This window comes from Scyliorhinus torazame, chromosome 11 (assembly GCF_047496885.1).
Source record: "Scyliorhinus torazame isolate Kashiwa2021f chromosome 11, sScyTor2.1, whole genome shotgun sequence".
Classification (NCBI taxonomy): domain Eukaryota; kingdom Metazoa; phylum Chordata; class Chondrichthyes; order Carcharhiniformes; family Scyliorhinidae; genus Scyliorhinus; species Scyliorhinus torazame.
In genome coordinates, this window is record NC_092717.1 from 116,308,805 (window position 1) to 116,323,060 (window position 14,256).

At 45.8% G+C, this 14,256-nt stretch overlaps 1 protein-coding gene across 2 annotated transcripts in view; it reads left to right on the forward strand.

The window, feature by feature from the left end:
* The window catches only part of cyp7b1 (cytochrome P450, family 7, subfamily B, polypeptide 1), a 328,716-nt gene that overhangs the window by 12,491 nt on the left and 301,969 nt on the right, over positions 1-14,256 (forward strand). Inside the window, exon 2 of one of the 2 annotated variants that reach the window (XM_072467669.1) lies at positions 1,932-2,042. The exons of the other annotated variant lie outside the window; for it this stretch is intronic. Within the exon in view, the coding sequence (XP_072323770.1) occupies positions 2,026-2,042 (17 nt within the window). The 5' untranslated portion in view covers positions 1,932-2,025. The remainder of the gene's footprint in view (positions 1-1,931; positions 2,043-14,256) is intronic. 2 annotated transcript variants of the gene reach the window in all.

Consider the following 14,256-nt stretch of genomic DNA (forward strand, 5'->3'; position numbering starts at 1 on the left):
GGAAGATGGCACCTCGGTTAAATGTCTCATTTGAAAGCCGGCATCTCCAACAGTGCCATGCTCCCTTCGATACTGCACTGGAACATCAATCCGCCTTGATTTTTGTGCTTCAGTCCCTGGAGTAGGACTCGTGTCTGAAGCCCTGTGATTCAGAGGTGAATGTTACCAACTGGGCTGTCACTGATGCTTATGGGGGCACCCTTTCTCTGCTTCTAAATATTGCTCCAAAATGGGTGCAATGCAGAGAAAAGATGGACATTAATCATTTGCTCCTATTCTGCTCTTGTTTAAGGCTGCACCCAAGCCTGTTCAATTTTCAGTATCCACCTTTATTGTATGACAAGGGTGCAGTAATTTCATTTCCTGCTGTGGCACTGGGTGCAGTTCAGGGATAAACTACTCCCATAATATTCTGGCACATACCCCAGATTCCAGTCCTGTTCTGCACAATGGTCGGGCTGATCGTGTTCTTGTGTTTGGCTTTTTAAAGAAGTTAGGTAGTTTTTTTGCTTCACTTGTTGTACAATGCTCATAATCCTTCACCCTTAACCAGTGAAGGCTGCATTTAGTATGCGTCACCCCCTGCAGTAATGTTTGGAGATAGATGCAGGTGAACAACCACCGCCCTCCTTGCTGCTTCTGAAAGCTGCATGAAGCAAATCTACATCCATTCAACACTTATTTCTTTACCCACATCATTCTTTTAGTTCCTTTACCTACTGCATGGCAGAACTATACCCTCTGACCAGCCTCCTGGAAGACAAACCGCAGGGAAATTTGGATTGCAGTTGGCATCCTGGCTATGGAAGTGCAGCACTATTCAATCACAGAATATGAACTTTTAAGATAATGTGAAGACAGCAGATGTGGGAAAACACATTTTTGAATGCTGGAATTGGAACTGCACTGCAAGTCTTCTGAAGGTGCCCAGAATATATGAGCTAATAACAAAGATCATCTGACGCTACCACACCTGTCGTTAATGATGTTTCTGCCTGGAAAGTTCAAATAACCCTGCTGACCCAGTTCCTAGACCCAATATCTCCAACAGCCACCAGGAAGTGCAGGTACTCCAAAATATTGTGCTCATTGTGCACCTGTTCAAGAAAATCAATGCCACGGTTAACCAGTAAATGGCTCTGATTTCAGTCTGATAATCGACAAATGGGCAATACTTGACTTGTATAAAAAAAGATGAACTTTATGTACATAATGCTGAATGCTGTTAAATAATGGGACTGAAAAGGAAATTAGGAAGTTCTGTTCGTTGGTGCTCTGATTATGCAAGTCCATTCACAATGTTGCAAGATTCATTTGGAAATGTAAGCTTGTAGCAATTATCACTGAGCCCAAGTCGTGCTTATGTAATTTGGTACTTTTTGGTAAACTTCAGTCAGTGTGATTTGCAACATTCAGTACAAGCTCTGCTTATCGCAATTCCCCAAGATTGGTACATAAGATTGAGGAATCTTTAGTGTAAATTGCATTCTGCTCCAACTCTTATCTTCCCTATGTAGACCTGGACATTGATTTATGTTTTAATATTGATTTCAAATCCTCTTTATCTATTGGAATAAAATACCTAGTAGCATGCTTCAGATTTGTAGCAGAGGCAAACTAAGGTGCTGGGAGGCTGTGCAGTGCCTGGCTATGTGAAGGATTGTGAATAAGCTAGCAACATAGTTTGATAACTCACTAGCAGAACTTAGACTTTTCAATTCATAGTTAACTACAATAAACATACACAAAATCACATGCTTTCTCAGAATTGTATTTTTTTTGAGAGTTTTAAATTCAGTTTAAAAAAACAACCCTTATTTGTATAAGATTCTGGAAACATCTTGTTTAGATGCACAATAAAATGGTTAAAAGAAGAAAAATAATTGCTTATCAAAATTTAATTCCTCTTCATCCTTCTTATCTGCCTGCAGCCTTTGACGACATGATAATACCAAGCTCTACGTGTGGAAAGACTAATACTGTGCTTTCAGATAATTTCTCCAAGGATCAGCATGTAGATGAGAAATGATGACCGGGACAAGGTTAGATCCTTTGGGGTACAGGAGGAGGCTTGGTTGACCACATAATGCTTCTCCAATGTCACCCAATTTGCTTCTCTCACGTGGCTTCTTTCTTATCTATCTAATTGTAGCCAGAGCATCACTTGCAATGACTCTCCATCCTGATCCTATGCCATTACCTCTGGTAATTACCAAAAATTTGCCAATGACACCAAGGTAGGTAGGAAAGTGACACCAAGGTTGGTAGGAAACTTATTTTGACAGGAAGAATAGAAAAGCCGCAAACTATGTAAATGGAAAGAGATTGTAAAACCCAGTTTCATAGAGGGATCTGGGTGTCCTGGTACATGAATCACAAAGTTTACAGACCTGTCATCTGATTTTTGAAGGCAAATGGGGTGTTGTCATTTATTGCAAGGGGAATGGAATATCAAAGTAGGGAAGTTGTACTACAGTTTTACAGGGTGTTGGTAAGACCACGTCCTGGAGTATCGTGTACAGTTTTGGTCCCCTTGTTTGAAAAAGGATATTATTACATTAGCAATTCAGAAAAAGTTCATTCAATTGATTCCTGGGAGGAAGGTCTTATCTTGTAGTAATAATAATAATCTTTATTGTCACAAGTAGGCTTATATTAACACTGCAATGAAGTTACTATGTAAAGCTCCTAGTCGCCACATTCCAGCATTTGTTCGGGTTCACAGGGAGAGTTCAGAAAGTCCAAATTATCTAACGGCATGCCTTTCGGGAGTTGTGGGAGGAAACCAAAAGGTTGAACACATTGGGTCTTTACCCATTGGCATTTAGAAGAATGAGAGGTGATCTTATTGAGACATAAAATCCTGAGGGGACTTGATAAAGTGGACAACAGGAGAATGTTTCCTCTTTTGGAAGAGACCAAAACCACATTGGATTTGGTTTTGGGTAATGAACCAGGCCAGGTGTTGGATTTGGAGGTAGGTGAGCACTTTGGGGACAGTGACCACAATTCGGTGACGTTTACGTTAAGGATGGAAAGGGATAAGTATACACCGCAGGGCAAGAGTTATAGCTGGGGGAAGGGCAATTATGATGCCATTAGACGTGACTTGGGGGGGATAAGGTGGAGAAGTAGGCTGCAAGTGTTGGGCACACTGGACAAGTGGGGCTTGTTCAAGGATCAGCTACTGCGTGTTCTTGATAAGTATGTACCGGTCAGGCAGGGAGGAAGATGCCGAGCGAGGGAACCATGGTTTACCAAAGAAGTGGAATCTCTTGTTAAGAGGAAGAAGGAGGCCTATGTGAAGATGAGGTGTGAAGTTTCAGTTGGGGCGATGGATAGTTACAAGGTAGCGAGGAAGGATCTAAAGAGAGAGCTAAGACGAGCAAGGAGGGGACATGAGAAGTATTTGGCAGGAAGGATCAAGGAAAACCCAAAAGCTTTCTATAGGTATGTCAGGAATAAGCGAATGACTAGGGAAAGAGTAGGACCAGTCAAGGACAGGGATGGGAAGTTGTGTGTAGAGTCTGAAGAGATAGGCGAGATACTAAATGAATATTTTTCGTCAGTATTCACTCAGGAAAAAGATAATGTTGTGGAGGAGAATGCTGAGCTCCAGGTAAATAGATTAGATGGCATTGAGGTACGTAGGGAAGAGGTGTTGGCAATTCTGGACAGGCTGAAAATAGATAAGTCCCCGGGACCTGATGGGATTTATCCTAGGATTCTCTGGGAGGCCAGGGAAGAGATTGCTGGACCATTGGCTTTGATTTTTATGTCATCATTGGCTACAGGAATAGTGCCAGAGGACTGGAGGATAGCAAATGTGGTCCCTTTGTTCAAAAAGGGGAGCAGAGACAACCCCGGCAACTATAGACCGGTGAGCCTCACGTCTGTAGTGGGTAAAGTCTTGGAGGGGATTATAAGAGACAAGATTTATAATCATCTAGATAGGAATAATATGATCAGGGATAGTCAGCATGGCTTTGTGAAGGGTAGGTCATGCCTCACAAACCTTATTGAGTTCTTTGAGAAGGTGACTGAACAGGTAGACGAGGGTAGAGCGGTTGATGTGGTGTATATGGATTTCAGCAAAGCGTTTGATAAGGTTCCCCACGGTAGGCTATTGCAGAAAATACGGAGGCTGGGGATTGAGGGTGATTTAGAGATGTGGATCAGAAATTGGCTAGCTGAAAGAAGACAGAGGGTGGTGGTTGATGGGAAATGTTCAGAATGGAGTTCAGTCACAAGTGGAGTACCACAAGGATCTGTTCTGGGGCCGTTGCTGTTTGTCATTTTTATCAATGACCTAGAGGAAGGCGCAGAAGGGTGGGTGAGTAAATTTGCAGATGATACTAAAGTCGGTGGTGTTGTCGATAGTGTGGAAGGAAGTAGCAGGTTACAGAGGGATATAGGTAAGCTGCAGAGCTGGGCTGAGAGGTGGCAAATGGAGTTTAATGTAGAGAAGTATGAGGTGATTCACTTTGGAAGGAATAACAGGAATGCGGAATATTTGGCTAATGGTAAAGTTCTTGAAAGTGTGGATGAGCAGAGGGATCTAGGTGTCCATGTACATATGTTGATTCCCAAATTTCTTTCTCTGTCAGTCTGGCCTCAATAAAAGTTGAGACGGATTCGCACGTAAACAGAAGTTATTTATTTAGCTTGCAAGCTTGAATCATCTTACAGAAATGTAAGAGACATCCAGCTTCTTACATCCCAGAAAACGACTGAACTAAAAGACAAAGGGATCTCTGCAAAATCAATTCAAATGGTATCAAGTTTCACATACTCGACGGACATAGGTCAGCCTATGTCCCTCCTGACCTGTTCGATCTATTCTGATTGGCTCACTTCCAATCCCTTTCTCTGGCCCCTATCAATGCAGCATCACTCTCATAGACCCACCTCTTCCTGCTTTTTCCATGCGGTCTCAAATTCCTTTGTCCCTAACTGCAAGAATCAAAGTGGCTTATTTCTACATTACATTAACTAGTAACTCTAAAGTAACTATTTTATATCACATTCGTCACATAGATCCCTGAAAGTTGCCACCCAGGTTGATAGGGTGGTGAAGAAGGCCTATGGAGTGTTCGCCTTTATTGGTAGAGAGATTGAGTTCCGGAGTCAGGAGGTCATGTTGCAGCTGTACAGAACTCTGGTACGGCCGCATTTGGAGTATTGCGTACAGTTCTGGTCACCGCATTATAGGAAGGACGTGGAGGCTTTGGAGCGGGTGCAGAGGAGATTTACCAGGATGTTGCCTGGTATGGAGGGAAAATCTTATGAGGAAAGGCTGATGGACTCGAGGTTGTTTTCGTTGGAGAGAAGAAGGTTAAGAGGAGACTTAATAGAGGCATACAAAATGATTAGGGGGTTGGATAGGGTGGACAGTGAGAGCCTTCTCCCGCGGATGGAAATGGCTGGCACGAGGGGACATAACTTTAAACTGAGGGGCAATAGATATAGGACAGAGGTCAAAGGTAGGTTCTTTACGCAAAGAGTAGTGAGGCCGTGGAATGCCCTACCTGCTACAGTAGTGAACTCGCCAACATTGAGGGCATTTGAAAGTTTATTGGATAAACATATGGATGATAATGGTATAGTGTAGGTTAGATGGCTTTTGTTTCGGTGCAACATCGTGGGCCGAAGGGCCTGTACTGCGCTGTTCTATGTTCTAAAACTAGGGGAGAAAATAAAATAAAAGCTCTCCTTTTTAAGACGGAGATAAGGAGGAACATTTTCTCTCCGAGCATGATTAGTCTGTGGAATTCTGTTTGTCTGAAAAGAGTGGAGGCTGTGTCATTGAATATACCCAGGGCTGAGTTAGAAAGATTCTTGGTAGACAAAGGAGTCGAGGGTTATGAAGGGCAGAAAGGAAAGTAAAGTGGAGGTCACAAGATCAGCGATGATGTTGAATGGCAGAGTAGGCTTGAAGGGCCAAATGGCCTACCCCTGCTCCCAAGTCCTATGTTCTTCAATGGGCTTCCAACCACAAATTTGCACCTTCACGAAGACTATTTCCATTTCCGTAATGTTGCCTGGCTTTGCCCCCGTCTCGGGTGAAAACTTCTGCTGAAACTTTATGCCTTTATCTCCAGACCTGTCTATTCCACTGTATTCCAAGATCATCTTCTGTAGAAGTTAGCAGATGGGACATGATGTAGATGATGCATTACTGACAGCAGTCAGTCAAGTGTTAGACAGCAATAGAAGGAGGCATATTAGAACGAGGTAACAACGACTCAGAGTCCCTGCACATGCCATGCCTGTTTGACTGCTTTGAGGGCCTGTGGCGAGGGCAGCAGTGGGAGACATGGAAAGCACCATTTTCTCCGGTACTGAGCAGAGTCAGGCCTTCATGAAAAGGAATCAAAGCTCCCAAGTTAATTCCTTTCTTTATGTGGTTGATCCAGTAGCAGATTATCTTCTAATGCAGGAGTCCACCATGGATCTTGATTACTTTATTAATATTCGTTGACACCAATTTTAGCCTAAAGCAAAATTTAGTAATTGAAAGTGCACACTTTAACCAGTGCCTGCAACAACCTGGACAATTGAACTATGCCTAACTGACTTATATTGCGTAGCTAGTTCTTGCAGATACCAGGTGCTGAAGGATGAGCTAACTTGTAATCACATTGTCGTGGGTGTCCAGGATGAGAAACTCTTTGACTTTTTACAGAACAAATTTGATCTTACGTTTGGATCAAGCAGTCCAGTATACGAAGCAAGTCGAGCATTTAAACAGGCTCTAATTCACAGTGACACCAAGACGCTGGACAGGTCCACAGGCAACAGTTCTGCCCATCAGAAAGCCCACCAAACCAAGTGAAAGGACATGAAACTCCACACTGGCAGCCAGTTTGAGATGCATGCATTCTGACACAAAATCCCAGCATAGACACGAAGACTGCCCAGCAGGGGGTGCAGAATGCTTCCAGGGTGGCAAAACTGGACATTTTGTGCATTTCTGCGAATCCAGCAATTTTAATCTTCATTAGAGACCGTCAAGTATTCATGGAACACATTCCTTCCAAGAAATGGCAAGTCTAGGAAACAATGACCCTGGAGAGTTTTGAGGGGAAGTAGAGGCTTCAATACTAATTTTAAAATTGATATTGGAACGGCTGTTAACCATATTAGTACAAGACCCTTGACTGGCTTCAACCGTTGACCCGTTATCCATCAGACATCAAGTTGCAAGGGCCACCTGGCATTGGCCTTCCAATTACAGGCAGGATTATTGCTGCTCTTTTTTTTTAAAGAAAGTGCAAAAATGTTTTACTGTTATGTTGAGGGCTTTGTTAAAGACATATATGAACACAGTTTCATTCCATGTCATGATGTCACAGTATACATATGCACAATAATTCTGGAAGAGCAGACTCGGATGAGATCATGACTGATTATAATCCTCAACTCCATAATTCCCATAAACCTTGATTTCCCTTACTGATTAAAAATCTATCGATCTCAGCATTCCACCGATTCGCTATCCTCCTGAGAGAAGGGATTTCACCTAATCGCTGTCTTAAACGGGTGACCCCTTGCTCTGAGTTCATGCCCTCTGGTACCGTAGCCCTTAAACTCGACCCCTTACAGGAGTCCTTCTCCACTCGCACCCATTCTGACCCCACCCACCATTGTCTCACCTTCTCCACATTAGCTGCCCAGTAATAGTGCAGCAGGTTTGGGAGTGCTAACCCCCCCACTACCTCTTCCTCTGCAAAAGAGCCCTACTGACCCTCAGTAGCTTGCCTGCCCAAGCAAACTCTTGATCAATCCATTCACCCTCCGGAAAAAGGCCTTGGGGAGAGAAATTGAGAGAGACTGGAAGATAAACAAGAGCCTACGCAACACGTTCACCTTTACGGCCTGCACTCCCTGCCAATGACACCCGCAAGATATCCCATCTCCTTAACCGTCTCAACTAGTCCCAAAGTTCCACCTGCGCATAGTTACCCAATTATGTGCAATCTGATTCCCAGATATCAGAACTTAAACTTAGCAACCCGAATGGCAAACCCCCCAGATTTGTACTCTCTCCCCAAGTCGTTCACCGGAAGTACTCACCCTTCCCCACATTCAATTTGTACCCAGAGAAAGCAACAAATTTTTCCAACAAGTTCATAATTCTTCTCAGACACTCAAAAACCTCCACCACATATAACAAATCATTGGCGTGCGACGACTCCCTGTAGTCCTTATAGCCCCGCCACTCCTCCAGAGCGAGACCGACAAAGATTCTATCACCAATGCAAACAATAGTGGTGACAAAGGGCGTCCCTTCCTCATTCTCCTATGTAACCTAATGTACTTTTAATCCACCCCATTCACTTGCACACTCGCCATGGGGAATGCATAAAGTAACCCAACCCATACCACAAAGGTCTTCGCCATGTCCATTGACACGATCGCACCGCCTCCCAGCTGCCACACGTACCTGCACAGATTCCTGCGCTGCTGTCAGTCATCTGAGCTGTCAGGCCAGCAGGCGACTAACCTTCTCACCATACTTCTACTGGACATCACTAACCCGCCAAAGCCAATCCACTGCCTTTCCCATTGTTAATCGGTCAAACTTTCCCTGCAGTTCCTTCCTCTGGCAGAAGCTCCCTCGTTGGGGCTGCCGAATATCTGTGGTCTACCTCCACAATACTCTCCAGCAAACTCCACCTACCCTCCCTCTCGCCATATCTCTTTTTGGGCCTTAAACAAAATCACTTCTCCACCAACCACCACCTTCAATGCCTCACAGAACGTGGCCACCGAGACCGCCCCGTTTCGATCTTCCCCATAATTTTTTTAAAGGATATTTTATTCCAAACACATTGAACAAAATAACACAAGCTTAAGATCCAATCAATGTACAGTTTGTACATTTTCCCCCTTTTAATCCTCGCCCCTCCCCACTACAAACAGCTCCTCAAATGAATGGCAGCTCCACCAAAACTCGAGTGAGAGGAAACAAGCCTACAGGCAAGGTCAAGTTGCAACAAAGAACCCACGACCTAAAGAAAAGATGATGGTTGGAAAGAGCGCAGGAGATTCAGCAATTCACTGCCAACCACGATGTGCGTGGCTTCTTCAGCACGATCAAAACCATTGACGGTCTGAGTAACGGTAGCATTGTGGATAGCACAATTGCTTCACAGCTCCAGGGTCCCAGGTTCGATTCCCCGCTGGGTCACTGTCTGTGCGGAGTCTGCACGTCCTCCCCGTGTGTGCGTGGGTTTCCTCCGGGTGCTCCGGTTTCCTCCCACAGTCCAAAGATGTGCAGGTTAGGTGGATTGGCCATGATAAATTGCCCTTAGTGTCCAAAATTGCCCTTAGTGTTGGGTGGGGTTACTGGGTTATGGGGATAGGGTGGAGGTGTTGACCTTGGGTCGGGTGCTCTTTCCAAGAGCCGGTGCAGACTCGATGGGCCGAATGGCCTCCTTCTGCACTGTAATTTCTATGATAACCAGGGACCCACCCACTGAGAGCCAAAAATAGACAGTCAATGCCCGCTGGAGAGAGCACTTTGAGGACCTCCTCAACCAAAACACAGCCTTCGACACAAGTGTTCTCAACACCATCCTGCAACACGCGACCCACCACCATCTTAGCGCAACTCCAGCTCACCGTGAGGTTGAAAAAGCCATCTGATAGCTGAAGATCAACAAGGCATCTGGTGCAGATGGAATCTCTGCAGAAATACTAAAATGTGGAGATGCACTCTTGACCAGAACCTACACCCCCAGCACCCTTGTCTGCCAGGAAGAAAGCATGCCGGATGATCTCGATGCCTTAATTATGAGCAACTTCAAGAAAGGTGACCGGTCCAATTGCAGAAATTACATAGGCATTTCCCTACTCATCGCGAGAATACTCTCGAGCGCCTCCTCCGAGTGGCTCAAGAGCTCCTCGCTGAGTCTCAGTGCGACTTCTGCCCATCAAGAGACTCGATGGACATGATCTTCAGTGCATGACAAAGCCAGGAAATATCAGCCATGTTGGGAGCGAGACCCCGGAGGTGGACTTCCTAGGGAAGGCAAAAAGACGCTCATGCGGTGCAGAGGAGTGATTGGATGGAGTGGAGCGCCTCGTATCACTTCTCTTTCGTTTCAGATTACAGCATCCGCAGTAATTTGCTTTTATAAATCTGTAATCATTCAGTTAAGTCTGGATTATTCTCAAAAAAGCAGCGTAATGTCACACTTCCATAATTATCAAAGATTTTGAAGGGAACTGTTGGCCTGCTATAATCAAAAGATTACCACAACTAGGATAATTGCTAACCCAGCGGCACATTATTGGAAAGATACAATGGCTGTATTGTATCATGCAAATCTGCCTATGGGAACTCCTGTTAAATTGTGTGAAAATCATTCCATGCGATATTCGGATTGTAACACCATTAAATTGTGTTTTCATTCCTGCAAACTTTCCTGATTTGCTTGGTTGCAGTGTTTGGTGTCACGCTCATTTGTATTCCTTAACAAATATTAATAGATACAAAGGGACAAATGGAAGTAAAAGATTTCAATGATATCTAGTTTCCAATTGGGTGCCTTAACTTGCTGCCAGTGGTAATTTTAGATTCTGTTCTACAGAAATTCCTCTTCTCATGGTTGAGTAGGAGCTGCAGCAGTCTGTTACTAGCAGGATGCTATGAAGAGTTTCAAAAGAAGCGGAAAGAGAAAACTGCCAGATTGTAAAAAATGTGTAATTTTCTTTTGATTGACGTGAGGGTGGCCCCCAGTGGTGCAATAAATTGGTTTTAATTTAACTAATCCTCTTTATGAACATGAACATCTAGGTAAGGAAGGAGAATCCAGTTCAGCCAAGAAACCTGCTTGTCAAAATTTTCTCTTGCAACTAAAAGAGTGGGACGTTTGAGTGATAAAATGCCTTTGAGAGACCTCCTTGAATGATAGCATATTCTGACCTGTTCAAACATATGGCAATATTTATTCATTATTTCATCATTGGCTCATTGTCTGCTGATGTTTCATTTCGAGCTATTTTTCTTGACCGTTTTTTTTTCAGATGTGCTTTGCCATTGCCTTCTACTCTCGAGGGCAGGGTGAGAAGGCAGGCCCCAAGCCTACCTCCGTTATAATGGGTATCACACTGCTGACATTATTCTGAACCACACACTGGCCATCTAGCAAATTGAGTTAACTGGCTCCCTAATGTTTATTAAGTCAGTTCAATTATGTTCAACAAGATCCAGATCTTCCTGTAATTATTCACTGGAGTTGGTAAGCCTGAGCTTTCCTTCACTAGAAACACCTGCGGTCTAATTTTAACCTCAAAACGCTTGTCGAGAGCTGGGCTGGCGATCAGTGTTTTAACTCTTGACTTTCAGGAGGCAGCCATCGTATTCACCTCCGGCAGTTGAGTACTCCGAAATATGCAACTCTTGGAGTCCTGGGATGCAATTAGGAATCCAATATTGTCTTCATAGAACCTAAATTTGTTTGACGGGTTCCCGGCGCCTTCCTCGTCTGCATGGAGCTGATACTCTCCATGATCTCTCCCAGTCCTACTGGTGCTTGCAGCTCCCCTGCCTATCATCCCCCACGACTGGCATATCCAGTCCATCGAGGAACCGTTTCACCTCTGCATCCCCGTTGGGGGGGTTTCAGAGGTGTACAGCCGTTGGTAAAATGTTTCAAATATTCAGTTGATCTCTTTTTGCTCGATTACCGGTTTGCCTCCACTATCCTTTTCCTGTGCTATTTCCCTCATGGCTGCCTGCTTTCTCAGCTGGTGAGCCAGTAAGTGGCCAGCCTTGTCCCCGTGTTTATCGAAGGTCCCTGGTGTCTGGCAGAGGTGGTGCACTGCTTTCCGTGGATGGCAGATTAAAGCCCAGCAGATTAAAGTCCATCTGTTGCTTTTTCCTCTCCGTAGAAACTCTACGGTCGGGGCCTCGGAGTATTTTCTGTCGACTTCCAGGATGGAGTCTATCGTTTGTTGCCTGGCCACCCTCTCTTCCCTTATCTCTTCGTGTCTTGCAGGCTATAATCTCTCCCCTAATCCCCCCCCCCCCCCCCCCCCCCCGCGCGACCAGGCGCTCCCTCCATGCCAGGAGATATGCCACGGTCTCCGTTGCTTTCTCTCTTCCCGTGCTAGCTACTTCTACTAGTGTGGTGGCCCTTCCCCCTGGGCTGGTCAAGCCCCTTCCTGATGCCCGCTGACTGTCCGTTCTCCCTGTCTATACCCCTCACCTGCCTTCTGTCCTCGCTTCTTTCTAAGGCCCAGACTACCCTTTATGGTCGGAACAAGACAGCACAGTCCTGCGCAAACATGCTCACTGTCCAATGAGTTTTTAGCTCTTTCAAAGTCTGACTCTGTACAACTCTAATCATTGCTGTGCCTGTCCCTTGTCCAGGCCGTTGGTTCTGACAAACTCATTTGTTTCCTCTGGGGAGCTGAAGTAATGCTCCTTTTGGTATGTGACCCAGAGCCTAGCTGGGAACAGCATACCGAAACGTAGCCCGTTCTTGTACAGGGCCGATTTCGCCTGATTAAACTCGGCCCTGCATTTGCCAGTTCTGCCCCAATGTCCTGCTAAATTCTGATCCCAGATGTTTGCTTTTGTTTGCTGTGCCCACCGCAGGATCCTCATGGTCCTGGTATCAGTGGAGCTTTGCGGTAATCGCCTTCGGCTGCTCCCGGACCTTGGGTTTCGGTCTAAGCAACCTGTGCACTCTGTCGAGCTCTGGGGATTTGGGCAAGCTGTCTCTCCTGACTGAGCTGCCCAGCATTTGGGTGGCATTGTCCGTCAGGTTTTTGCCCTTAATGCTTTCGGGCAGGCCCATGATCCTGATGTTTTGTCGTCGGGATCAATTCTCCTGGTCCTTGACTTTTCCCATTGGGTTCCCCTGGGCTGCCACCAAACTTTTTTACCTCTGCCTCCAGAGCGATAATTCTGTCGCTCTGGTCTGTCGAGGCCTTTTCCAGATTGAGGAACATCCTCTCCTGGGTTGCCACTTTTCCCCCCAGCCCGTCGATTGCCTCCTGCATGATGGCCACCGCCACCTTGACCGACACTTGGATTTCTATCTTGATCGCCTCTTTCATGGCGGTCAGCTCCTTCATCAGGAAACTTCTCCGGGGTGGCTGGGGGGGGAGGGGGGGGGGGCTGCTGCTCGGGTTGTTGGCCGCGGGGCCCCTTCGCCTCGTAGGTCTGCTATCTCGTCTGCCTGCTGGTCATGGCACTTTCTGCCACTTCTACAATCTCTTTGGCCCCTCGAGCTCTCGTTCGCTGGCATCCTTCCTCCACTACCTTCCTTAAGTTGTTAAGGGATTTCCCCCCTTGAGGTTTGGGCAAACTTCAACTAAAAGTACATTTTTCTTTTTTTCTTTTGTCCCGGTTCGGAGGAGAGCCACCTAATGTGCGTCCTCTCAGCTCGCCACCGTCACCGGAAGTCCGAGGCTAGGGAATTATGACAAGTATGCTGAGCAGAATTTTTGGTCACCAGTCGGGGGGTTTGATTCAATATGAGCCACAAAAGGCACCTTCGTTGTGTTCTATTCGGTATACCATGACAATCTTGCTATACAGATGCCAGCATTTGGCAGAAGCACAGCACCAGAACTAAACCAAGATGAAGGTGCAGAAGCAATAGTGTGAGAACCTTTTCAATGCCCTGCAGCAAGCAGTGTGAGGGATGAGCCAAGTGCACAATAAGTGACCCCATTCCCCTGTCCTCACACCTTGCAGTGAGCTTCTCTGGTTTGGTCTTTGTTTTTTTCATATAGGATGGGATGGAAGAATCATAGAATTTACAGTGCAGAAAAAGGCCCTTTGGCCCATTGAGTCTGCACCGGCCCTTGGAACGAGCACCCGACTTAAGCCTATCCCATCCCAGTAACCCCACCTAACCTTTTTTGGACACTGAAGGGCAATTTATCATGGCTAATCCAACTAACCTGCACATCTTTGGACTGTGGGAGGAAACCCACGCAGACACGGGGAGAACATGCAGACTCGACAGTGACCCAAGCTGGGAATTGAACCAGGGACCCTGGAGCTGTGAAGCAACTGTGCTAACCACTGTGCTACCATGCTGCCCTCTGTAACACTTGAGCCACTTGGACAATTTCTGTTCTGACCAGTGCCGGATTCAGAAACTGCTGTTAAAACCACAGTGCAGAAGGAGACCATTCTGTTTATCGAGTCTGCATTGACCCTCCGAAAGAGCACCTAGGCCCACTCCCCCACCTAACCTGCACAACTGTGGGAGGAAACCAGAGCACCCA